The 26484-nt window shown below is 43.7% G+C and overlaps 1 protein-coding gene across 2 annotated transcripts; it reads left to right on the forward strand.

Annotated features, from left to right (window-relative positions):
- LOC147422897 (cytochrome P450 709B1-like) lies at positions 1-26034 on the forward strand. 2 transcript variants are annotated; one of them, XM_086501310.1, is made up of 5 exons: positions 1-383; positions 783-1009; positions 15169-15359; positions 24864-25269; positions 25374-26034. In XM_086501310.1, exons 1-5 carry the CDS (start codon positions 86-88, stop codon positions 25809-25811), a joined length of 1560 nt encoding a protein of 519 aa, XP_086357436.1. In that variant the 5' UTR covers positions 1-85; the 3' UTR covers positions 25812-26034. The 2 variants fall into 2 exon arrangements, with proteins under 2 accessions (XP_086357436.1, XP_086357435.1); XM_086501309.1 differs by having other exon boundaries at positions 2-383; positions 15169-15425.
- The last annotated feature ends 450 nt before the right edge of the window (positions 26035-26484 follow it).

The following is a 26484-nucleotide window of genomic DNA, read 5'->3' on the forward strand; positions in this document are numbered from 1 at the left end:
GAAACCATCCCAAGAGACCTTAAAGAGACAGAGAGATTTGCTCCGCGAGCACAAATGCAGGTAGGTAGTAGACAGCTTATTCACGATGAGCGTCAAGGTCCCCTTCATGGGCTTCTACACTCTGTTGTTTTCTACGACGGTAGCACTACTAGTGACCTCTTATGTCATCTACGTCTACTACTGGAGGCCCTCTTGCATTCGCAAAGCTTTACTGAACCAAGGCTTCATTGTGTTGCCGTATCATCCCATCGCTGGAGACTTGCCACAGCTTCAACATTTAGAAGCTCAAGCTCAAATCTATGATATATCTTCTCCGTCTGATCACCATCTTCTTGTACCCTATGTGCTTCCCTTCTACAACATGCTCATCTGTCAGCATCCAGGTAAATTATTAGCGTTCCCACTTCAAACAGTTAAAGGCTCAGTAACGTAATATCAGGGCACATATTTGTACGGGATCATTACATGCATATTGTAAGTAGAAGTCATATATTGAATTTGACTGCATAATTGGCGTCGACAAAGATCACGTCTATGTTTGAAGCTAGCCAGTTTGAAGGACCGAGGTTGATGCTGAGAATTTCTGCATTTCTTTGTTTGTTAAAAATGTATGCGTTCATTGGTGAGAAATTGACACCTGTGGGTGGCTGTTTATTGGTTTATTAACTCAATTGAGAAAGCTTGACTCCCTTTTTGCATTGTAACTAACTAGCTCGACTAATATAAAGAAGGAAGACTTTTTGTATAGAACACCTTTTAGGTTTTTTTTTGTTGCATTTTAGGTTCTCGAGTGGTTTATTGGCGGGGTAATTTGCCTATCATTGTGATTAGCAAGGCAAATGATGCTAGAAGCATCTTGTCAGCAGATGTGAACTACATGCAGAAGATTAGCTATAGTACAAGGGCCTTTCACAGACTATTGGGTGATGGGCTTTTGTTAGCCAATGGCAAAGATTGGAGGTTACAACGTGACATTCTGAGGCCTGCATTCTTTGTTGAGAAGCTCAAGGTAATATTTGTGTGTGTGTGTGTGTGTGAGAGAGAGAGAGAGAGAGAGAGAGAGAGAGAGAGAGAGAGAGAGAGGGGGGGGGGAGGGGGGGGCAGAGGGGGATTGAATTATTGTCTATGGAGATCAGATGTGACATATGGGACCAAAGACAAAACATTACAATGGTTTTTTCTAAGTGTAGGCGTTAGATACATATCAGTGAAGGAATGAGGGTCCATTGGGAGGGTAGAAGAAAAGAACAAAACCTAAGGGGGTTAGGTTTACCTTGTTTGCGGGTTTGCGCTTTTTCTTGAGGTCGGTTGCTTTAATCTTGAGTTGATTTGTGGTTAGTTCCTCGGTGATCCAAAGCTTTTTTCCCTTGAGGAGGCGAGATTGGCGCAACAGCTTCATCTGTTCTTCTTTGTCCTTGAGAGTGAGGACACAATGTTGGGTGCACATGCCTTTGTGTGTCGTTGATCCAAGAGACGATTTCGAGCTTGATGTTAATCGGTTGAAGATTGTCATTGAGCTTGGTGATTGCTTCTTCGAGGGTGTCCCCGTCGGTGCACCATGGTGAGTGGAGGCCCCCACCAGACCTCGAGGCCAAGAGATACTTGTAGCCAGAATTCTTGTAAGATAATGTGTATCTTGGTGTCGATCTTTTTATGTGTTGCCTCGTGGGATTCCTTATGGACCGCCATGACAGTCTTGGGGGAGAGAGAGAGAGAGAGAGAGAGAGAGAGAGAGAGAGAGAGAGAGAGAGAGAGAGAGATGATGAAATGAAATGATATAATAATGTCTTCAATAGGCCAAAATGACCTATGAGACCAATCGATAAGAAACTTGTGAATCTGGTACCATGTCTGAGTACAAAAAGAGAGATACTAAAATGAATCTAGAAGTGCTACTAGCTGGAATTGTGTGGGGTATGCGTGAACACTGATACAATGGGTGCCTAATACAAGAGAGAGATACAATGGGTGACTATCTATCATCATGTGTACCCTGGATGTCGAGATAATATGGCTCGAATCCTTTGTTGTAACTTGTCAATGCTGTGAAGCTCCTCATCGTGGGCGTCTCGATCTCCCTAGCTCCAATGACCGGTCAATGACAGTACCGCGGGTATGAGTATGAGTTGAGCTTTGCAGTGGTGTCTGCTCCTCTCTGTCTAGTGTCTAGTGTGCCCTCCTGGTCCTCATCCTGTCAATGGCTGTCTTTATCATCTCAGTGGTAAAGAAGGTACTCGTAGATGGGCACGGCTTAGGAGGATCTAGAAGGGGTGTCTGTCCAACGACCGTATATAAGGATGTTGCATATTGACCCACACACATCAAGAGAAGTAATCATTGGGGGAGGGGAGTGCTCATAAAAGAAACGCCATGCCTCTCCTGAGTCTCTACTCAAGAAAACTGGTATAAGTCTCGTTCCATTTGAGCTAGGAATGCTCGCTTCTTCCGTCGCACAAGGTGCCTAAAGGCTATCCGAGACTGTCTGTGATTGATACTACTAGGAGAAGATCTCTCTGAAGCTGTGCTCTCGTCTGTCTACACTCCTTGTCATACCAACTGGTCTGAGGCATGGTCCCAAAACGGCGTTTGTGATTAGGTTGAGTGTGTGGGTATGCCTCTGCTCTGTTGCATCATGCAATGTCTCTGTTAGTAAAGTGGTGATCTCCTCCACTGAGAGTCTTGGCATGGTTGTTGTACATAGAGGACTATAGATCTCCTTTGTATAAACACAATCTCTCTGGTGTAAATGTATAGCGGGTATTTGTCCTCCCTCCTGACACCTGGGCTGTACTGTACTGAAAGGAGAGGGAAAGTGTCAAGAGAGCATGATCCACTGCTACACCCACTGGTCTTGGTCCTACTGTGAAATCGTGAATGTAAGGAATGAACCTCGGATGTCCCATGAGATAGTCCACTGTGCTGGCCCCATGCCTGTGTGGAAAGCATGTGAAACCAGTTGCTCTAGAAAAACCTTGTAGGCCATTAAGTATCGCCAGAACATGTGTAGTCGCCATCTCCATGAGATGTCTCCCATACTCTGTCTGCTCTCTATCTTGTGAATGTCTATCAAGCCCCAAATCTCCTACATCCAGTTCTCTAAGCATCTCCTCTGAAGTGTCATAGAAGACTGTCTGAGCATTACCCGTTCGGGCATTGAAGTCCCCTAGGAGGATGATGTCACCATCCTTGGAAAACTCCCATATGTCATTGTCTAGGATTGAGAAAGGTGATTGACCTCTAGGCCCAGCATAGACCGATGTACTGGGGGGAAATTAGCATATGGCAATGTATAAAAATCGGCCTGTGTCGGCCCTCAACCTCACCACATGTATCTAGCATGATCGTCTCTTTGTACAATGTGTAGAAGTGGTTGTAGCTCCTCTCATAATAATACTGCTACTCCCCCGATCCTCTGCTTCCATACTTAGATCGTGTATCAGTCCGGCAAGTTGTCTCCCATCTATATCCTGTCACATGTGGCATCATCTGTCCAGGGGCCTGATGAGTCTCTGAGAAGAAAATAATATCCTTGTCCCGAAAGCTATCCTCAAAGGCGCTCACATCCAACCTATAAGATCCATTACAATTCCAGGCTGCAATATGGTCCCATAGGTCTCACACCGTCATGTAGAGCGTTGCTCTACCATCACCACCCGTGACCCGACCATCTCTGTAGAAGGCAGTCTTTCCCTTCTCCCTTGCTGTTGTGATCTGTGGCATCACCTCTCTCATGTGAGCTCGTTGCGAGAGGGTGAGATCATCACCGAGAAAAGTACATGTCTTCTTGAGGGTTGGCCTCTTCTTCAAGAACTCCTCCTCCAAGGAGGGGAAACGTAGTATGAGTGCTCTTTGCTTTGAGGACTCTCCCGGGCCTTCACTCCTCTTGCCCACCTTCCATGCCTTTGTGTGTAAAGGCTTCTCCATTCCCATCATGGACATGAGGCTTGTGACCTCTTTTTCAACATTATTGACATCCTTAAGGCTTGTGACCCTCACATGTAAGGCACATAGCCGCTTTCTTTGCTCTTCTTCGAGGGTCATGCTAATGATGGCAGGTGTAGGAGAAGCTTCTTTACCTTTCCCTTTCTTGGCGACCTCGATCCATTTCTTGGCCGCCTCCACTTTCTTTTGTGTCTTGGTGATGACCTCGACCCAAGATGACTTCTTTTCCTCCTCCTCCTTGATGATCCGCACATGTTCTTTGATTGTGTCCAGCTCTTCCATCATGGAAGGCTGAAATTCCCCTTCTTCAAGTCGCCCACTTTTGACTTCAAGAAGCTCACCTTGGCTCACCTTGTAGATTACGGATGACCACTTTCTCCTCGAGCGAAGCGATCCTCCTACGCATGCCATCTCTTTCTTCGGTCCATCTTTGAAAAATAGTGCTCCTCTCCTTCCTCCACTCTTCAACTTTGTTTCTCCATTCTCTCATTTCCTTCTCTATTGCCGACATCCTCTTCCCTGTCCGCATGAAAGAAAGAGGCTTTGTGGGCGGCTGGGGAGGGATGCGTCTTCTTATGTAAGGTGCAGCGGAATGAATGTTGTATTTTCTCAAGATTAGTGATCTTTATTGCTCAAGGTTCCTTTTAGTTCTTAGGGAAAGAGAGAGCTTTCCGTCTTGTAGAGTGCTGTGGTCACGAACAAAGTGAGTGGATATTGTGCGTGCAAGTGCATGAGACTGAGAGAAGGAGAGAGAAGAGATACGACACCCGAGAGGTTGTAAAACCCTCCTCCGAAGGCCCCACTCTCGTCGGCGAGAGTGGTCTATTCTTTGATTGCACAAGGTGTACAATGCGAATGCAATGAACTGATGCAATGGGACTATGCCGATGACGACGGCGACTTGGGCTGAAATCTGAGATCTTCTAGATGCTGAATTTCTTGGACTGTTTCAAGGCTGAAAATGGACTGTTTTCGTACTGTGCTTATGGCTGAAAATGGTTGTCCTTGTTGGGCTTAGGGATGAATAAAAACGCTGGCAAAAAACTTGGTCCTTGGCTGCGTTTTTGGGGGGAATCCTTTGGCTGGAAAAACTCTGGGAAAACGCTGGACAACAATGAGATTCTTTGCTGAAAATGGCAGTTTTTCCAAGTGCTAACAACCCCTTACCCTGCCGTGGTAGTCTGCTGCAATTCACTGATGATAATCGCTGATCTTGCTGAGGTTTGTCTGGCGTTAGCACATGCTGAAACGCTGCAGAACTGCCAGAGAATGCTAGCGTTAGTAGTTCTTGATGGGCTGCTGCCGGATGGGGGTAAAACGCCAGGGCAAGCTGGACTTGGGAGGAGGGCGATAACAGAATCTGGAAAACGCCAGGAAGGGAGGGATCGGCTATGGAGAAAACGCTGGCTTAGGTGGGAGTGGCCTCGCCGAGGGAACGGAGAGGGTCTTGCTGAGAAGTTGCCTGTTGAGCGGGAAGCTCTTGCTGCCTCTTCTGCCAGAAAGTGCTAACTTGGGTTTGCTTATATATGAACTTAGCAAAATTGCCCTACCTACTTTTGTAGGAAAGTCACTTAAAAATAATACGTGAAAATCCCAATAAATAGGAAAATAGGCTAAATGCATTGGAAAATTTTATGCTAAGTGATTGGGCATGCACTGTCTACGAATAGACTCACAAAAGTGCCAGATCACTGCTAATCTAACTTGATCGGACTGACTGAACCCTGCTGTGGTGTAGCTTGTCCACGGACACATAAGGTTGGGATGTGTTACGTGACATCTTACACGGTGGGGAATGTAAGGTGCAGTGGAATGAATATTTGAACTTTGCTCAAGATGAGTGCTCCGAACTGTGCTCAAGGTTCCTTTTGTTCTTATGGAAGGGAGAGCCTTCCGTTCTTAATGAGAGAGTGCAATGATAACAAACAAAGTGAATGGACATTGTGCGTTTAAGTGTATGAGACGGAGAGATAGAGAGAGAAGAGAATACGACACCAGAGACGTTGTAAAACCCTCCTCCGAAGGTCTCACTCTCGTCGGTGAGAGTGGTCTACTATTGATTGCACAAACTGGTACAAAGTGAATGCATGTGACTGATGCAAGTCTAGGCTAGGTTGATGTCAACGACGGGGATGACGAGACCGACGCTATGGCTGAAATCTGCTACTCTTTATTTGCTGTCCAAAAACGCTGATAGGCTGAATTCTGCTGCGGCTGAAAACGCAAGAGAAAAGGCTGCTTTTGTTGGTCTTTATGGCTGAAAATCTGCGGTTCCTTGGGCTGAAAACTGATGGTCTTCATGGTTGAAAACTGCATGCACATAGAGGGCGATCTGGGTTCTGAAAAACGCTAGGGGCTGAGGTTGTCGTGCGGAGTAGCCTTGATGAAAAACGCCAGCGGCTGATGTCCTATGGCAATGATGCCTGCTGAAAAACGCTAGTGCTGATGTTGATGGAAAACGCTAGGGGTCTTCGCTTGGAGGGAAATCCACTAGGGTTCTTGCTGAGAGAAGTTGCATGTTAGCGATGGAGCTCCTGCTGCCTCTTCTGCCAATTAGTGCTAGTCTAGGTTTGCTTATATACAAACTTACTCAATTTGCCCTACCTACTTTACAACAAAAGTCACAAAAAAATAATAAGTGAAAAATGTCAAAAATAGGGAAAATAGGCTAAATGCATTGGAAGCCCTTGAAGGATTCTGATGGGAATGCTTATGATCATGCTGTGTGCAACCAGAGGATATGCATCTACACTAAGTGCCTGGGTATGCACGGTCTGCGAACAGACTGACAAAAGTGCTAGATCACTTCTAAATCTAGACTGACTGGACTGACTGAACCCTTGTTGTGCTGTAGCTTGTCCACGGACACATAGGGTTGGATGTGTCACGTGACAGGGAAGCCGTTGGCACTTCTCCGATGCTTCCCATGAGAGAGAGAGAGAGAGAGAGAGAGAGAGAGAGAGAGAGAGAGAGAGAGTAAAAAATAAATAAAATACAAGAAACCCTAAAAAACAGCAAGACTCATGTGAAACTTTAAAAAACAGTAAAACACAGATTTGAAACCTAAAAAACAATGACGAAACCTTTAAAAAACAGTAAAATAACAGTTTCGAAACCCTACAAATAGCAAAAACACAGTGTTGAAACCCTAAAAACAACCAAAAAGCAATTTCAAAGCCCTAAAAACAACAAAGAAGAAGTGACAAAATCCTAAAAATAGTGAGAGACCCATGTGTGTGTGTGTGTGTGTGTGTGTGTGTGTGTGAGAGAGAGAGAGAGAGAGAGAGAGAGACGACACGAAGCGGCGGAGCTCCGCTTCGAGATGCACTGGCCCCAAAGACTGGTGCCTCTTTTGGTATTTCGTTCCTATTGATGCTTCACAAGGTACAATGTCTGAGGATACCCTTGGAGTTGATCTCTAAACACGAAGTCTATACAGCTGGCCATGTTATCAACTGCCTGCGTTTTGTGCTTATGTTTGCACGTTGCGCCACATCGGTAGTCTGAATTGATTAGGCCCCTCAGACATGGTTAGTAAGTTTGTGGAGGGTTAGGTTTTATTAATCCTAACTCCCCTATGGCCTCTCGGCCATTATCTGCAAGTTGCCATAGCACAAACTTGTGACAGTATCCACTCTTCATATGGATCCTGTTGAAACAAGTAGAACCCTACCTTGTCAAGTATATGATCGATTCTAGGTATTGGAAACATGTTCTTCATGGTGATTTTATTAAGAGCCCTATAGTCGATGCATGTTACAAATCGCTGACGTGGCGGTACACAACACAGCAAATGATGTGGCAGATTGTACAACAGCTTGCTAAAGTGGCACAACAATAGAGACTTCCCTGATTTTGCGTTGACTATTGACGTGGCAGAACAATACGGATTTCCGAGATTTGCATTGACAATGCTGACGTGGCAGCCTGTACGGAATTCTGCAAATCACACTGGTGCTTTTTTCTTGGCAGCTTTTGGAACAAATTGCTTTTGGGATTCATTGCTTTAGAAACCAATTGCTTTTGAGTTTAACTTCTTTTGGGGCTCTGCTTTTGTCACAAAAATACGGAACCGAAAACTGACTGTTAAATGCAATTTATATACTCAAGAAACTTTGGGGAGAAAGAGAGAAAGCTTGACACATCATTGGGGACCAGAAGATGGGCTGGTCCCCCCCATAAAGAGAGTATCTTTATTACTAAGGGAGAATCTTTACAAGCACAGGAACGGGACAAAAAGCTCGTCCTTTATTCTTTCTTGTCCTTTTTCTTCTTCTGACTGAGAGAGTAGAAGAACTGCTCTCTGACTACTGAGAGGATCTTTCTTCTTTTGTGAGATTTTGGGAAGCTCTCGTAGGCGAGAGTCTACCTTCTACAAAACTCATCGGAAGCTCTCATAAATGAGAGTCTATCTTCCGCTAACTGTGTCTCTTTGGACATAATCATTCCTGCAGTCAAACCACGAAAGAAACATGCAAAACACATGCACACACGCTTGCTGTAATTTTCTGCACATAACCAGAATTTATTACCTGAGCGCGTTCCAATGTTGAAACGGAGGTCCTTTTCGCGACAGAAATGCTCCAAACTTTGTGTATGTGTAGAGTAGGTAGAGAGGAATAAGATTCTATTGAAGCTTTGTTGAAATTCACCCTAATACGGGTGATTAGGGGTTGAAAACAGAGAATTTGCAGCCGTTAAACAAATTCAGCCGAGTTTGTGCGGGGCAGCTTGTAGGGAACCTCAACGTTTATTCCCTCTTTTGAACAATAAAGAAATACCGAAAGGGGCGCCTAAGTTAGGGGCCAATCTGGTGTCCGTCTACTCATACAGGTGCAATCTAGCAGCCTGTATCCCTCTCCCCTTTGTTGTGTCTGGAAAGTACAGGTAAAATAGACGACTAATAATGGGTGAAAGCTAAATCAAGGTTTGAAGTAAAGTCTACCGCCCTTTTTGGATTGAACAGGCCGGTTTCATTCTGTCATGACATCTGCTTCAAAGTCATCAGATAACCATGCTGCTGCAAAAATTTGCTTGAAATAAATCCATGTGGACGGAGCTTGCCCTTGAAGCAATAAAGTTGTCCACCATTGTCTCGCATTCCCTGTCAAGAAAGTGGCTGCCTTGCGGACCTTTGAAGCCTTTGTAAAGTTTCCCCTTGCATAGGCCTTGTCAAACTGCTGGAGGAATGAGAGAGCCTTCTTCCTGTCATCAAACCCTGTAAAGGTCGTGAATGTCACACCTTTGCCACCTTCTTTGTACGGAGTTGGCCTCTCCAGCGGCGTTAAATTGTCATATGGAAGTGACTGAAACATGGGAACACTATTAGGGTTCATCTGTGTTCCTTGGCCGCTATTAACTTGACCTGGAAATGCCATATTTGGCTGTTGATTTGTAATTCCAGCCATACCAAAATTTGCATGTGGCATCCCAAATTGGCCCTGAGTGCTCTGAAACCCTGGTTGCATACCCATGACACTGTACATGGGGTTAGGCATCATCGTTTGAGCACCCCCAAACACTGTTCCTGGCGTGTAAAACTGATTTCCAGGTGCATGACCAACCATGCTCTGGAATACCGATCCACCTCCAAAATAGCCAGGGTGTACTGAAGGTGGTGGGAAGACCTGTTGCATAGCCTGTAGGTTGCTTCCCTGCCCATTAGAACCAGCTATAGGCTGCTGAAAGGTGGCGGGCTGAACTGGTACAGCTTGAAAGACTGGCATCTCAGCCACCTGTTATGTTGACCTCATTGTAGAGCGTCAACATAACTGTGCAAGATCTGGGTAGTCCTTGAGATCGGACTCAGTCATCCATTTTGCATCTAAAGGGGTGTAATGCTTGAACTTGACTACATACTTTCGATGTAGGCTCCTCGACTTTAGTTGTCTCTCAGAGTGGTGTATTATTTGTTGAGGTTGAAGGATTTTCTCAGTCTCTTCGACTTCTGGAGGATCTTCTTGCACTGGCGCCACTGTAGGATGTCCAACATATGGTCGGAGGAGACTGACATGAAAAGCATTATGGATGCGCCAGTGAGAAGGCAAATCCAATCTAAAAGTCACGTCATTGACTTTATCTATAATTTTGAAAGGGCCGTAAAATCGACGGGAAAGTTTTACAACTTTCCCTTTTCCAACCTGCTTTTTCAATCTAGCTTTCTCAAACCGAAGCAGGACATATTGTCCATTTTCAAGATTGAGATTCCTTCTGTGCTTGTCAGCTTTTCTCTTCTGTTGCTCTTGAGTACGTAGAATCGCTTGCTTTACTTGTTGATAGGCAATATCAATATTGCGCACAAATTCATCTGCAACGAAGATGTTTTCTTTGGTAACCATAATAGGAAGTAAGAGTGGCTTCCCATAAATAATTTCGAAGGGAGCTTTCCTAGTTGAGAATGGATGGTATTATTATACGCAAACTCAACTATCGGTAAATACTGTTCCCGTTCGGATTGTCGTTTCGAAACATAGCACTTGAGGAGGTCTAAAACAGTGGCATTAGCGATTTCGCTTTGACCATCTGTTTGAGGATGATAAGCTGATGAAAAATCAAGCTTAATTCCCAAGTTTTCAAACAATGTCTGCCAAAATAGACTAGTCATGCGAGGATCTCTATCGTTGACAATAGTCTTTGGCAATTCATGATGTTTAAAAATCTGGGCTAGAAATATTCTAGCCATGTGATCAGCTTTGATCGTCTGCTTTACTGGAAGGAAATGTGCTTGTTTACTGAATCTGTCTACTATAGTCCAGATTGCATCATTTCCATTCTTGGATCTAGGAAGATCCGTAATAAAATCCATGGCAATACTTTCGCATGGCGTGTTAGACACAGGGAGTGGCTGAAGCTTGCCATAAAATTTATGTTCTTCATATTTTACTTTTTGGCAGACTAAACACTCACGTACATGTTTTTCAATGTCCGCACGGAGTGTTGGCCAAAAGAAATACCTTTCGAGGGCACTAGTGGTAGCAGCAATTCCCCTATGCCCGACATAAGGAGAATTATGTGCTTCATCCATCACCTTCTGTCGTAAGGGTTGAGCTATGCATATTGCTTGTTGACGATAGATCGTATTATCCCTAATGGAATAAGGTGGCCTTGAGTGACCAGCTTGAAGATCTGCCCAAATTGTAGCGAAGTCTGGATCTTGAGGATACATCTCACTGAGAGATTCTAGTTTCTCATGATAAATTGTTGTCGGTGCATTGATCTTTGGACGCCTGGAGAGAGCATCTGCAATTGCATTCTTTGTTCCAGAAGTGTGTAAAATCTGAAAATGGAACATTGAAAGAAAGTTGGCCCATCTCATCTGCTTTTCAGATAACTTTCTCTGTGTGAGAAAGTAGAAGACTTTGATGATCTGTCTTGATAATAAAATCAGCTCCTAACAGATAGTGTTTCCAAATGGAAAGAGCATGAATTACTGCCATTAGCTCTTTCTCGTATATGGAAACATGCAACTCTCTATCTTTAAGGCGTCGACTTTCGTAGGCTATGGCGTGACCCTCTTGGTTCAAGACTGCTCCTACACAATCTCCAAAGGCATCGCAGTATACCTCGAAAGGTTTACGAAGATCAGGGACGGTGAGAACAGGTTCGTGATTGAGTAGATACTTAAGCTTTTCAAAAGCTTGTTTTTGTCCAGACCCCCAATGGAATGGAATCCGCTTCTTTGTTAGGTCATTGAGGGGACTTGCTATCGCGGCAAAGGCTCGAATGAAACGCCGATAATAGGAACAGAGGCCGAGGAAACTTCGTACATTATGTACTGTAGTTGGCGTAGGCCATTCTACAACTACTTGAATCTTATCAGGGTCCATTCTCACCTGGTTGTGAGATACTATATGGCCCAAATAGTGGATTTCTTTTAGAAAGAACTCGCTCTTCTTAGCATTCACAAATAATTTGTGTTTGCGTAGTTCTTCAAACACTAATGCGAGATGCTTATAGTGTCGTCTTCCATCGCTGAGAAGATTAAGACGTCATCGAAGAAAATGCCTGTAAAGCTTCTATATGAGTGGAAGATTCTATCCATCATTCTGTTGAATGTGGCTGGTGCATTAGTGAGCCCAAAAGGCATCACTAGGAATTCATACAACCCGAAGGTTGTTCTAAATGAAGTCTTATGCACATCCTGAGGAGCTATATGGATTTGATGATAACTACTCTTCAAGTCTATACGACTAAAGACACTTGCTCCTTGTAACTTGTCAAGAATGTCGTCAATCCGAGGGATTGGAAATCGATTCTTAATTGTGATCTTGTTTAGAGATCTATAGTCTATGCACATGCGGAATGTGCCATCCTTTTTCTGTACTAGCAAGACAGGTGAACAATATGGAGAAGTACTAGGCCTTATTAAGCCCTTCTCCAAAAGTTCGTTAACTTGCTTGAGAATTTCCTCTTGCTGCATTAGACTAACTCGATAAGGGGGCTGATTTGGAGGAGATCTCCCCATAATCAAATCAATTGTATGATCCTCAGGTCGAGGAGGTGGGAGTTCATTTGGAAGTTCATCTGCGAAACAATCTTTAAAAATTTCTAATAACTTAAGTCTTTTTTGCTCTAAAGAGGAAGAAAGTTGTGAAGCAGACACATCTCTCTCTCTTGCAAGGTTGCATCCGTACCGTACATCGTACCTTACAGTTCAGTACGTACGGATAGGTTCCGTACACGGTTTTTTTTTTAATAATATTTATTGGGGGGTGTTTTTTTTGTGGGGTTTTTGGGTCTCCTGGGGGATCTCCCAATCCTATTTCAGCCGATTTCAGTCCTCATCATCATCTCCAGTCCTATTTTAGCCCTGTTTCAGCTGAGTGTGCGGTTTTTAGTGCTTACTAGTTATTAGAGTTAGGACTCCAGACTTCAGTCTTGGATTTATCATTTTCATGATTCATTATGTATTTATTTTGATGCTCTTAGTTTTACGTGACCATGATAGCAGATATCTGATACTATTTGTTTGTAGACATTGGTCAATGGTTAGCTAATCTCAGCTTTGCCTTTTCATTGTTCAGTTAGAGTCGTGGACTCCATTTTTGGCATTTGTAACGGTGTACTGTTGATTTGCTAGTCTTTATTTGAAGTCTTAGTGAATACATAAAGTAACTGTATGATGTACTCTCAGTCTTAGGCTTTGTGGAAAAAAGGACGAATTTTTACGTACCTAAAAACTCAATCCATTTTGTACTACGTACCTTACGTACTGAATTTGTACTGAACACTACGTACCTAATTACCTTGCTCTCTTGCAGAAATCAAGTACGTTGAAACACACTTTTTCATTACTTTCTTGATGGCAATGTGATTGGCGATAGGGATACGCCAATCACTTGCATCTGCAAGTACAAGATATTCCTTTCCTTTATGATCAAAGGATAAAATTTTCTGAACATAGTCAGGAATGGGATGCATCTTGTAGTGCCAAGGCATTCCCAAGATAACATCACACCCTTCAAGTGAAGCTAGTAAGAAAGACTCTTGATCTTTGTAGTTGTCGACCTTTAAATTTAGCTTTCCTATGATTGGAGTAGAGTTAGAGTTCTGCCCTTTGAAAGCAGGTTGTGCTTGAATAGAAACTCCAAAACGGTTGGGTTGTAAATTCAGATCATCGGCTAACTTTGTAGAGATGAAGTTGTCTGTATTGCCAGGATCAAACAGAATAAGAGCCCGTTGGTTGTTGTTGCTACCCCATGCTTTGAGAAGAGCTCTTTCGTTTCCATCCTTGGTTGTATTTCCATGTACATCTAGGACTACATTGGAAGAGGGTGGTTGCGGAGTTTTGGTAGGACAATCACCCTTCATATGTCCAACTTGTCCACACTTGAAGCATCTTCCTTCGCTGATGTAGGTTTTCAATTCAGCAGGAGAGAGATATTTTCCTTTCTTGGGCTGATTTGGCTTTGCTTCTGCTTCAGAGGCGGTTCTTTTCTTCTTTTGAGAAGAAGAAGTAGAGGTAGGCTGCTCATGGAGAGCCTTCTGCTTGGCATGATAGGTGCTTTGCTCCATCTTCCTGGGAGTACCCTTGTCATGTATTCCATCAGCTATGCGAGCTGATTCCATAAGTATCTGCAAGTTACCTCGAGGGTAAAGCTTCATAGCCTTTTGCAAGGCTTCATGCAAGCCTGCTTCAAACTTGCGCATCTTCTCCGAATCGTCAATCTTCTTGAATGAAGTGACTTTCAAGAGAACGTCCCAAAACCTATCCACATAGCGGTACTTAGAGTCAATGTCTACTGAATTGGTTTATGGCCTCTGTCTGTTTTGCAGGCGTAATCGAGGGCGATAACAATTCTTTCAAGAGGGGGGTATGTCACAAAATGCTGACGTGGCGGTACATACAACAGATGATGTGGCATGCTGTACAACAGCTTGTTGACGGGGCACAAGAGTACGGACTTCCCTTATTTTGCGTTGACTGCTGATGTGTCACAACAGTACAGATTTCCGAGATTTGCGTTGACAGTGTTGACGTGGCAGCTTGTACGGAATTCCGCAAATCACGCTGGTGCTTTTTTCTTGGCCGCTTTTGGAACAAATTGCTTTTGGGATTCATTGCTTTAGAAACCAATTGCTTTTGAGTTTAACTGCTTTTTGGGCTCTGCTTTTGGCATCCCTTGTAAGAATAAGGACCCTTAGGGGCACGGAACTATGCCGGGCCGTGTCTTTTTGAATTGAACTGTGATTTAAAGTTGTGAAGTATTTTCAGTGAATCTCTCTCTCTCGAGTCGCGACAGATTCTAGACTTGGGGTGCCCAAGTCTGTTACAATGCACATTGCACCTCCTCCAAGATCTTTCTTTCTGTTGGGCAGTTGCCATCAATATGTGCACTCGAAAAGAATTGTTTTGATTGACTGCTAGTGATTCTTTCTTGTTACGAGGTGCTAACATTAGACTACACGAATGATTGAAGTTGATGCTTTGAGCCTTCTGCCGGATGTATATAAAATTGTATCTCTAGTTAAAGTTTATGCTCGATGTCCAGCATCAGAAGATTTTAACGAGATTAATCTTGTACGAAGAAGTGTTTCCCTTTTTTAATTCTCTTGCAAACTCTTTACATAACACTGTAGTTTTCATAATGCAAGCAAGTAAACTGCTCAAATAGTATGCTGAGTGACCATTCATTGTAGAAGCTTGACTTTATGTCCTCTCATTCTGTATCACTAGTGGACTTCAAACAGGAAAAACATTGCTCAGAAGTATGATGATTGTGGCAGGGGTTGCTGACAGACATGGCCACCAGCTCATTGGATATGATACAAGCCTGGAAGGTGCATGCTGACACAGAGGAACATATGAAATATGTAGAGATTGAGGTGGCAGGCGATCTGAAGAATCTAGCAGCTGACATATTATCATGCACAATGTTTGGCTCAAGCTACCTCAAGGGCAAGTCAGTGTTCAAAAGGCAAGAGCTTCTCTTGAAGATGGTACTGAAACTTCGTGCACAGATTACTGCAAATCCATTTTATGAGTAAGCGTCAATATTATCTGTACATTACTAAGGACTGAAAAAAAGTTGATTTTGTAACATAAACCTAGTTTTTTATGTGCAAATGAGAATAAGCTCCAATCTCTTGTGATACAAAGCGTTCTGGTTCTGTAATCCTACTAGTTTGGGAAAGAGAGGCTGTCTTGAAGTTTACTATTTTCTGGACATATGCTGGATGATGTTGCCTTTGTTGCTGTTCCGTTGTTTGTGCGTATTTTTCTGGTTTTTGTTTCTCCCTTTTCTTGTGGAAGATTCTGCCTCTCTACTAGGTGTTTTGCAGTGGTATTCCTCTGGTATGTTTTCTTAGCCTCGTCATGATTGTCCTGTAGTTTGTGTCCCTTCTATGGCATGGGTGGGCCTCTCGGGATTGTCTTCATGGGTGTGTGTGTGTGTGTGCTTCCGTGTATTTTTCTGTGGGTGTGTTTTGGGGTTTGTGCTTGACTGAACTGCTCCGGTTTGCCTCTTCCTATCTGTTTTCTGTGCCATTGTACAGAAAAAAGATAGGAAGAGGCTTTACCAAAGTTAGATGAGTAGCGTCTAGTCAGTGATCTCCCTCTGTGAATGTCTCCCACTACTTGGTCTCCTCAAGAGACTCTCCTTGTGTCTGCGTAGCTCTAGCAAAAACAACCCGAGGCATTTCTGATCTTAATGTCTCATGACTGCAGCCAACGGTCCAAAGCCCTCTCTGAATTGACAGTGAAAGCGGCCTCGTATCTCATAGTATACCGGACAATGACAAATGTGATGTAACTCTGTCTCTGGCTCTATATGACACAACTGGCATATCTTGGCTTCTGCTAGTACCCTCCTAAATCTACTAGTCTCAATCTCTAGCTGATGCGATGATGTGCACATCTGACCAATAGCACATCGTATCCCATAGGATAAATGAGGGTCCATATAGGCCGGTCTGATCACATATCCATCCTGTGTTAGTTGGAGGAGATGCTCTCTATAGAAAGCCATCTTTGTGCCCAACTCTTGTACCGGCTGTATCCATGTCTATTGGTATCTAGTTGAATCAAATCCTGACGTATAAGTCTAGTGGTCTTTGTCCATGTGAGAGAAAGGGAGGGTGCATCCAAGGAGTACTGGAATGGAGGTAGTCTATCCATGCTGAAGCCATGGGACTGAAACCATGATTTCATCTGCCTATACCAACATGCTGAGTCCCCTTAGCGCTAGCTGTCGGAATGACTCAAGGGCTAGCCGAGTATATCTGTCTCTAGGAAGGTCCCATAAATTATGCATGAAGGAAACTGACCCAGTAAGAGCCTCAACTATGAGACGCTTTGCCAGGATTCGACATGTATCGACTAACAACTCCCACTGCATAAGCAATGTCGGGACGAGTGGCAACCATAGCATACATAAGAGAACCACAAGCTGATGCATATGGGATTCCCTTCATTGCTTTCAATGCCACCTCATCCTTTGGGCAATCTGCTTTGCTAAGCTTAGTGTATGGAGGTAAAGGTACTCCAAGAGGCTTAGCGTCAGCCATATTAAACCTGTCAAGTACTTTTGCAATGTACCTTTCTTGAGATAAAAACAACAATTTCAGCTTTCTATCTCTTTTAATACGCATGCCCAAAATATGCTCTGCATCACCCAAATCCTTCATAGCAAATGCTGAATTTAGCGTACGTCTCAGAGCATCAAGACTAGTCTTATGTTTCCAGGCAAGCATCATGTCATCAACATAGAGAACATGTATGATGGTACTACCATCTTCATCCCTTTTCATATACAAACAATGATCTGCATGGCTGCGTTTAAAGCCTTGAGACAACACAAAAGTGTACTTCTTATACCACTACGTGATGATTGTCTCAAACCATACAGAGCCCTTTTCAGTTTGCATACAAGTTCCTCACGTGTAGGAACTACAAAACCTTCAGGTTGTTTCATGTATATGTCCTCTTCAATGTCACCATGCAAAAACGCTCTCTTTACATCCATTTGATTCAATTCCAAATCAAGCACCACAACGAGAGCAAAAAGGACACATAAAGTTGTAAGCTTTACAACAGGGGAAAATATTTCTTGAATATTGATTCCTTCTTTCTGTGCATATCCTTTTGCAATCAATCTTGCTTTGTACTTGGGTTTTTCATCCACAATCTTAATCTTGTATACCCATTTGTAAGGAAGAGCCTTTCTCCCTTTAGGCAATGGCACAAGATCCCAAGTATCATTTGCATACAAGGATTTCATTTCCTCTTGCATTGCAAGCTCCCACTTACTGCTTGACTCACATGACTTAGCCTCTTTATAAGTAAGAGGTTCACCCTCATCTGTCAGCATAATATAATGCAAAGAGGGATCATATCTACTCACATTCCGCCTTGGACGAGTAGAACGCCTCACCCAATGATCCACATTATTTGGAAATGGGTCTACATCAGGTGGAACAATGATATCATCAACAAAGGGTTGTTGTACATCATTTTCAGCACTGTTTTCAACATTGTTATGTGGCTGCACATGCCTTCAGGAGCCTCATTTTGTTGTCCAACATCATCTGGCTCAAACACCACTGGTTCATCAACATTTTTAGCCATATGTGGTGCATCCCGAGGGTCAAAATTAGGACTAATAGGTGGCTGTACATGCTGAAATTTGACCTTCTTATGGTCACCATTAAAGGCACAATTGTTTTTAAGCAGCCTTGCCTCATTAAAAACAACATCCCGGTTGCGTACAACCTTTTTGAGCTGAGGTAACCAAATTCTGTAGCCCATTTCACCTTCTTCATCGTATCCCATGAAGAGGCCTTTAATGGACTTTGCATCCAGCTTACTCCTCAAACTCAGGTCTTACATGCACAAACGCTTCGCAACCAAAGACGCTTAAGTGATCATATGAAGCAGGTTTACCAGACCAAACCTCTTCAGGGATGTCACCTTTCAAAGACATGTGAGGGGATCGATTATATATATGCACTGCAGTTTTTAGAGCTTCTCCCCAAAATCCATGAGGGAGATTAGCTGTGGACAACATGCATCTCACCCTCTCACATAAAGTCCTATTGTATCTTTCAGCCACACCATTAGAAGAGGGATTGTATGGAACAGTAAGCTCCCTCTTAATGCTCAAATTTTCACAAAATTTGTTAAATTCACCACTTGTGAACTCACCCCCATCATCCGTACGCAAGCATTTCTGCTTTTTACTTGTTTGGGTGGTCACAAATGCATGAAACTTCTTAAATGCAGGAAAGGTTTTATCCTTGAATTTGAGCAAATGAATCCAGATTTTTCTAGAATGATCATCAACGAAAGAGACAAAATAATGTGCACTTCCCTATAGATTTAGTGGGCATGCTACAAACCTCAGAATGTACAAGATCAAGCACATTAGATTTGCAGAGACACGGGAGTAATAAGAACTTTTCACTTGCTTGCCATATTGACATTCATTACAAAAATCAAGCTTTGTGCCTTTAGCATCAAGCTTCTTCAATTTACAAAGCTTAGTAAGGCCTTTTTAGCTCATATGGCCAAGCCTCTTATGCCACAACTGCATATGTGAGTTAATTTCAGCCAAAGCAATAAATTTTGCCCAACAAGGCCTTTCCATGCAAGCAGTAAAGTGTCCCTTTCTTTGTACCTTTTACAATCAGCCTTGAGCCTTTTGTCATCTTCCATGATCCTCTCTCAAACAAAATGCTGTAACCATGCATATCCATTTGACCAATAGAAAGCAGACTCTTCTTGATTCTTGACACATATCTAACATCATGCAAGACAAGCTTATTTGTGCCATCTATAGAAAGATGCACGGTGCCAATACCCTCAATGGAACATACATGATTGTTTCCAATGTAAACATGGCCATGGCTGTCTGCAACAAAAGTAGAAAAGCACTCCTTGATAGGAGTCACATGAAATGAAGCACCGGAATCAACTATCCAAGTTTGGGATAATGCATCATTGACAGTCAACAAAGCATCAATAAGATCACTCTTGGTGATTTGCATGTTCTGTGAATGAACATTTAGAGAGGCATCAATGTCATAAGCATCATCATCTGACAAAGTGGCACACAAGATGTCCTCTACATCTGACAGCTCCTCAATCACAACACTAGAAGCCACATTGGCCTTCTCTTTGTACTTTGAGCTATCCTGTGCATCTGTCTTGACTTCCTTCTTCTCTTTCTTTTTGTCTCCACCGTTCTTCTTCCTTTCCAATTTTGCCTTACAGTACCTGCAGTCGGATTTCTTGTGACCTTTCCTGCCACATTGATAGCAGGTCACATCACCCTTGCCTTTGCTGGCATTTCCCCTTTCTCTGCTCTTACTCTTACTTCTCTGTGAATAGGCATTCTTCTTCTCTGTCCTGCCTCTAACCATGTTGGTTGAGCCACCTTCTTCTCCACTTGCTTTCCTTCTGATTTCTTCATTCAATATTGAACCCCTAACTCCATCAAAAGTCAAGTTGAGATTATTTGACAGTGAGACCACCAATGTTTCCCAAGAATCAGGTAGAGCCATTAGCAAGAAGATAGCTTTTGAGCCTATCATCAAAAGGGGGCAAACTTGAGTCCTGTAACCGAGATGAGTGCCTGTAAACAATGACAAATGCTCTGCAGTGCTCTTGGACTCATCTAACTGCATGCCAACAAGTTTCCGCATCAAATGCACCTGATTAACTGGGGTCGTATTCTCATATGTTGCCTTCAATTTCTCCCACAACTCAAACGCATTGACAAGACCCTTGAGATCTACCAAGATCTCGTCAGAGACGGCCATTTTAATGTAGGTAATGGCCTTCTTGTTCAATGTAAGCCATGCTGCATCTGACATATCTTTTGGCTTCTCTGCTTCAAGTGCCATGTCACAATCTTTAAGAAAGAGGATTCCTTGAATCCTATCCTTCCAAAGATCAAAACCTGTTCCCTCAAACTGCTTGATCTTGAAGAGATTCTTAACGTCAGAGGAAGTCGATGCCATAGTTGCACAAACAAGAGGGCTTAATTGCTGAATTTTTCAGGCAAAATGCACCAAAAACAGAATATAACCTCACTGCAACGTGCACAACAGCTCCAAAGTGTCACAGAAGCAATTTGAGCCAAAACTATGCAAGTTTAGGCAAGAGTAGCAATTTCTGAATTTTTTGTGCAAAAAATTCAGCAAGCAAATTTTTGCCCAAAAACAACAAACGATGTTGTTTTTAACCTCAAAGAGTGTACATAATGCAAAAACACAGCCTTTGGGAGCATGTATGGACAAAAGCCCCAATTTTTAGCATAAAAGTGCAGAAAATTGACTCGAAAAGGGTATTTTGCATCCAAAACTTGTTTAATGCTCCGGAATTACAGCATTTAATACTTTCCCCAATCCAAATACATCAAATACACATTTGCATAAACTTGCGTAAATCTGTAATTTGCTATAAAAACCTGTTTTAGAACCTGTTTTTCAGCAAATTTGGTTGATTTAGGGTAGTAGGGACCAAGTACAAGTGTTCCCACAACTTAATACATCATGAGAGAACCTGTACTTTGCTGTAATAACTTGTTTTTGACCTAAAAACAACCTGTTTTGAGCTGCTTTGGCACTCTAGGTATCCCCGGTGACCCTGGAAGCAAGGGGGTTCGCGATAGAAGCGGAGATTGTCGCAAGAAAACACCTTTTGCTTGTTGTCTAGCCACCTGTGCAGGTCCTTGTGAAACCCTAGGGCTCTGATACCAATTGAAAGCACAAAGCAGAGGGTACCGGTAGGTGCACGTCGTGATGTAGTGCAGGATTGGGGCAAGAAGCAGGAGACGGAGTGCAACAGAGAGAAGCGCTGGGGATCGAAGCAGGGAGAGAGAGAGCTCTCACGTTTTTGGGGAAAACTCACTTAGTGAGTTTTGGGTTTTCCCACTTTTATTATAAGTGACTTTAAAAAAATGTGTCCAGGTTCACATTACAAAGTATAAAAATGTACAAAACGGGGTTATTTAGGCCTTTAACCCAACAAAATATGACCTATGGGGCCAAGAAAACTTACATGGAGAGACTCTTTAGAAGAGTGCATGATCATAACAAAATGTGGATACAATCAAATTGTGACATATGTCACTTAGGAGGGGGAGGGGGGCGGGGGGAGGTGGGTAGGGGGTGGTGGTTTGGGGGTTTTTGGAGCCCGAAACTCCTCGATGATAGCCTTGCCACCTCGGTAGACGGCCCATTTACATGCGGCTCGTGCTTCTCGTACCTTTTGACGCTCTTGCTTTTCAACTTTGAGTTGGATGGGGGTCAAGGCCTCCCTAATCCAAACTTTGGTGTCCTTGAGGAGTCGTGCTTGTTGTAGAAGCGAGATGCGGGTCTCTTTAGTTTTGAAGACAAGAATACCTTGGTTGGTGCGGCTATCGTGGTGAGATGGTGTCGAGGTCGAATTCTGTTTTCTCTGAGACTTTGCGTCCAAATACTCTGAAGAGTGAGGCCCCAAAGGGTGTAGCAAACTTGGACACCCCAAGTCAAGATTCTACCGCGACACAACAGAGATTCACTTCAAAACAATTCACAAAATTGACACGGCCCAGCCTAGTTCCGTGCCCAGAGGTATTGGCCCCAAAGACTGGCGCCCCTTTTAGTATTTCTTTTTGTATTAATTTGTGTTCAAAGTACAAGAGAGTAGGCAGGTGCTCACTCTCAGACTTTGTGTTCAGATGCTCTGAGAAGTGAGGCCTTGCCCACTTATTTATAAGTACAAGGGATGCCCAAAAGTAGAGCCCCAAAAATCTCTAAACTCAAAAGCTTTAATCTCAAAAGCAATTTGCCCAAAAGCTGCCATAAAAATCAGCCAACGTAATTTCTGGAATTTTGTACAGCGTACTGACTGCCAAGTCATCAGCGTAATCTACGGCAGAAAGTCTGGGCGTCTGTACTGCCTGCCACGTCATCAACATGATTTCCAGCGTTCCGTACGCCCTGCCACATGTCTGTCAGCCTGAGTTAGCAAGAGTGTATGTGTTCAGGGGCTAGCCACGTCACGAGTTTGTGACAAAGGGTTTATTTATTCTTACAAGGGATGCCAAAAGGAGAGCCCCAGAAGCTTATGAACTCAAAAGCAAACAGTTCCAAAAGCTATTGGTCCCAAAATTTGGCCCAAAAAGCATTGGCACAATTTGCGAAAATCCGTATAGGTTGCCACATCAGCACCTATCAGCGCAAATCACTGAAGCCCATATTGTCTGCCACATCAGCCTCCCATAATGCCTGCCCGTACGTTCTGCCACGTCATCTGTTGTGTGTATGTGTGTGTGTGTGTGTGTGTGTGTGTGTCCGGATAATATTGCCACGTCATCATTTTGAGAGAGAGAGAGAGAGAGAGTTGACACGAAGTGGCGTTCCGCTTCCAGATGCACTGGCCCAAAAGTTTGGCATCCCTTTTGGTACTTCTTTCTTTATTGCTTCACAAAGGTACAATAGCCAGGAGGGCTCTCGCTTTGCTTCCACCATTGGAATACCAGAGTGAGCCCCCCTAGGCCGTATATAAAGGCCATTGGCCTCAAAAGCATACGACTTGAAAAGCATGACCTTTAAAAGCTGCAAACCCCAAAAGCTGGCTGTCCATACAGGTGCCATGTCAGCAGTTCTGCGATTTGCGGACGTCCCTACAGCAGGCCGCATCAGCATGAGTTCGCAGATGATCTCTTTTTTTAATGGTTTAAGGCCCCTCGAGCATACTCTTTAAGTTGATAAGGGTTAGGGTTTTAAGGTTTTAATAAGCCCTAACCCTCCTTGCCACATCACTAACTTGTGATAGATGGCAGCAGAGTCCACCATCAAAAGATTGACTAGTGAATACAAAGTATCCGCCGGGCCAGTCCAATCATATCGTCACAGATACGTCATTGCAGCGCTATATCTTGTCCAAGGAACGGTCATGTCAGGAATCTTTAATGATCTGGGACACAAGCCGCCCCCGGCTCATATAAAATTTCTTCTAACGGTGCATGGTACCTGTCGGTATGACGTGGAAATTGGCCAATTTTCCTAGCAATCTCCACCTTGTCCATGGAAAGCAAAGATAAGTGCATCCCACCAATCCTGCTATTCATTGTTTGTAATCCCCTGAAAAAAAGCCTATCTGCCAATCTGGTCATGTATGCCCTCTAGATTAGTCAATCACCTCCAACAATCCAAATATCCATCTTACGCAAGGCAGAGGAAACAATCTGCCATGTCTTGGACATACATTAATCAGTGGGTACCGAATCGAATATCCTCGATGAGCATAGAAATCCACATGGAAATCCTAGGAATGAGCATCCCATGGTTTACTACATCCAGCCCCTGCAGTACATATAGCACTGCCCTGATTGCCACCTCAGGCTCCCAAAAAGTGTTGACTTTGATGCTGCAATTTAAAAAGATGAGATTACAAAAATACACAAATGCATCCCAAACGACTGGCTTGTAGCACACTCATCAGCACAGGCTTGCATCAATGAAAAGTGCCAGCCACTCTACCTCGGAGGCCAATCATGTTGAATGAGTCAATGTCCTTACTCATGGAGATTGGCTGGACGACAGCATTCTGATCAGCAAATGCCCTAAAGAGAAAGTCTGTCCTAGATCCAATATGCCAGCTGTGTATCAATGACAGTAACGGAGGGTCCTAATGTGTTTATCCAGTCTCAAGCTCATAGGCAAATAGACCAACCAGAGGGGGTGGAAATAAACATACTCCAGCTGTGTAAACAACTGAATCATGATTCTAATGGACGACTCAGGAGGCTCAGTGGTAGGCTGCTCATAGGCAAATAGACCAACCAGAGGGGGTGGAAATAAACATATTCCAGCTGTGTAAACAACTGAATTATGATTCTAGTGGACGACTCAGCAGGCTCAGTGGTAGGCTGCTCCTATGTTGCCTTTCCAACCCTTGCAGATGTAGTCTGCCTTCCAAATTTGTAGTTAGGCTGTCCCACTCTCCACTCTTGCGCTTCAATTTTTTGAACTGAAGGAGAGCTTTCTACAATGAGAGTAGGACATGAGCAGGATGATTCTTGGACCTTTCATTGAGCTAGCAAGTTTGTGAAGCAGCAAGACTCCAGTTGACGAAAGAGAGATTTTGGTCTCTCTTGACTTTGGTCTTATAGGGCACCTCTTAATGTGTGCTTGGCCAACATCTATGTCTGCCGGTGAGGTCAAATTTAATGGAAAGAGGAATAGCGACGACCTGATTGCTAAAAATGCTAGTTCCTCACACCCCATACTGAAGTTCGAAGCGGTTTTAAAACCACAATGTAACTCTTTTTGTAACTCCTTATCCTAACTTCGGAGATTACATATCTTATTACTGTTTTGCATATACTTTTTATATTACACTTAATTCTCAACACATTCTGAACCCATCTTATCTCAACTAGTTGGTTTGGGTTGTGTGACGTCCATCAATCTTTGTGGTTTGATGCAAGCAGGTTCCTTCCTACCAATTTGAATCGCGAGGTACGGGCACTAGACAGGAAAAACAACCAAGAGCTTCGCGAGATCATAGAGCAGAAGAAGCACTCTGTAGAGGCAAACAGTTTAGAGTCGAAGGCTGTCTGCTCGTATGGGACCGACTTGTTAGGCTTAGTTTTGGATGCAGTAGAGGAGGGATCCAAGCTTGGGAGAGAAGCTGCTCACCTTTCCATGCAGAAAGTCATCGACGAGTGCAAGACCTTCTTCTTTGCTGGCCATGAGACCACCGCCAACTTGCTTGCATGGACCCTAGTGTTGCTATCCCTTCACCAAGAATGGCAAGAGAGAGCCCGGCAGGAAGTGTGGGAAATATGTGGAAAGCACGGCGAACTAAATGCGGATAACCTCAACAAGCTCAAAATTGTAAGAATTTCTTTTCCTGTTTCCCTTAGCTTGTCAGCTTCTTAATATAAGGCTCTCTTGGTTCGGAGTAGTATGGCTATGACATTAACTGCATTGCTGTACAGGTAGGGATGATATTGAATGAGAGTCTGCGGTTGTATCCGCCTGTGCCAGAGTATGGTACACGCGAGTTATTTCAGGATGTAAGGATGGGTGATGGAACCGTATTGCCACGCGGGGCAGGAATCACGATTGCCTGCTTATACATACACAGGGATAAGGAGGTATGGGGCGAAGATGCTGACGAGTTTCGGCCTGATCGATTTGCAAACGGGGTGTCCCAGGCATGCAACAACCCCTATGCGTTCATGCCCTTCGGCATTGGCCCCCGCACCTGCATTGGCCAGCATTTTGCTCTCATGGAGGCTAAGATCATTCTCTCTCTCATCCTCCAGAGCTTCCAATTCCACCTTTCGCCGAGCTATCGGCATGCGCCCATCACTGCGATCACCATGAGACCAAAGTATGGGGTGCATCTACTTCTCCGATCTCTCTCAAATTAACTAGCATGCTCAAGAGTTTGGTTGGGATTCTCATATTTTTTTTTCACGCAAAGATCCGAATGCAGTCTAAGCATTGTGCGCACTCGTGTGTGTAGCTTACACACAGACGTGCAGTTCATTGTATATTGCTCTTTCTAGATAGAACAGTGGCTTACAAAGAGCTTAGGTGGGCCTAAGAGCGCTTTTGGACCTCTTGTTCTCTCAACACAACCATTTAGCTTTATAGGTGCTCTCTCTCTCTCTCTCTCTCTCTCTCTCTCTCACACACACACACACACACACACACACGGTGGGCTGAGCTTGTAAATATGGCCAAAGCGAGATTACAAGGTGCAAAAAAGAAAAACCTAGGGATCGGGAGAAGAACGGAATGCATGTAAATGGGGCCGAGATGAGCACAGGGAGTTGAGATCCATGGGGGAACTACAGGATTGCATGCAGCACACTTGAGGAAGACGACAACAAATCCTGTAAACCCAAGCATCATATGCAAGCACACAAAAGAAAATCCACAAGCAAACACGCATCAAAGCAGACCAGAAAACTCTCTCTCTTGCTCGAACCAACCAACAATGGCAAGTGACTTACAATGCTCTCTTGGGGGACCTTTGTAAGCTACTCCTCACACTCATGTTAAATAAGCATAAAATAAATAAATAGGATCTCATTGGGC

Source organism: Adiantum capillus-veneris, chromosome 26 (assembly GCF_014529385.1).
Source record: "Adiantum capillus-veneris isolate H3 chromosome 26, ASM1452938v2, whole genome shotgun sequence".
Classification (NCBI taxonomy): domain Eukaryota; kingdom Viridiplantae; phylum Streptophyta; class Polypodiopsida; order Polypodiales; family Pteridaceae; genus Adiantum; species Adiantum capillus-veneris.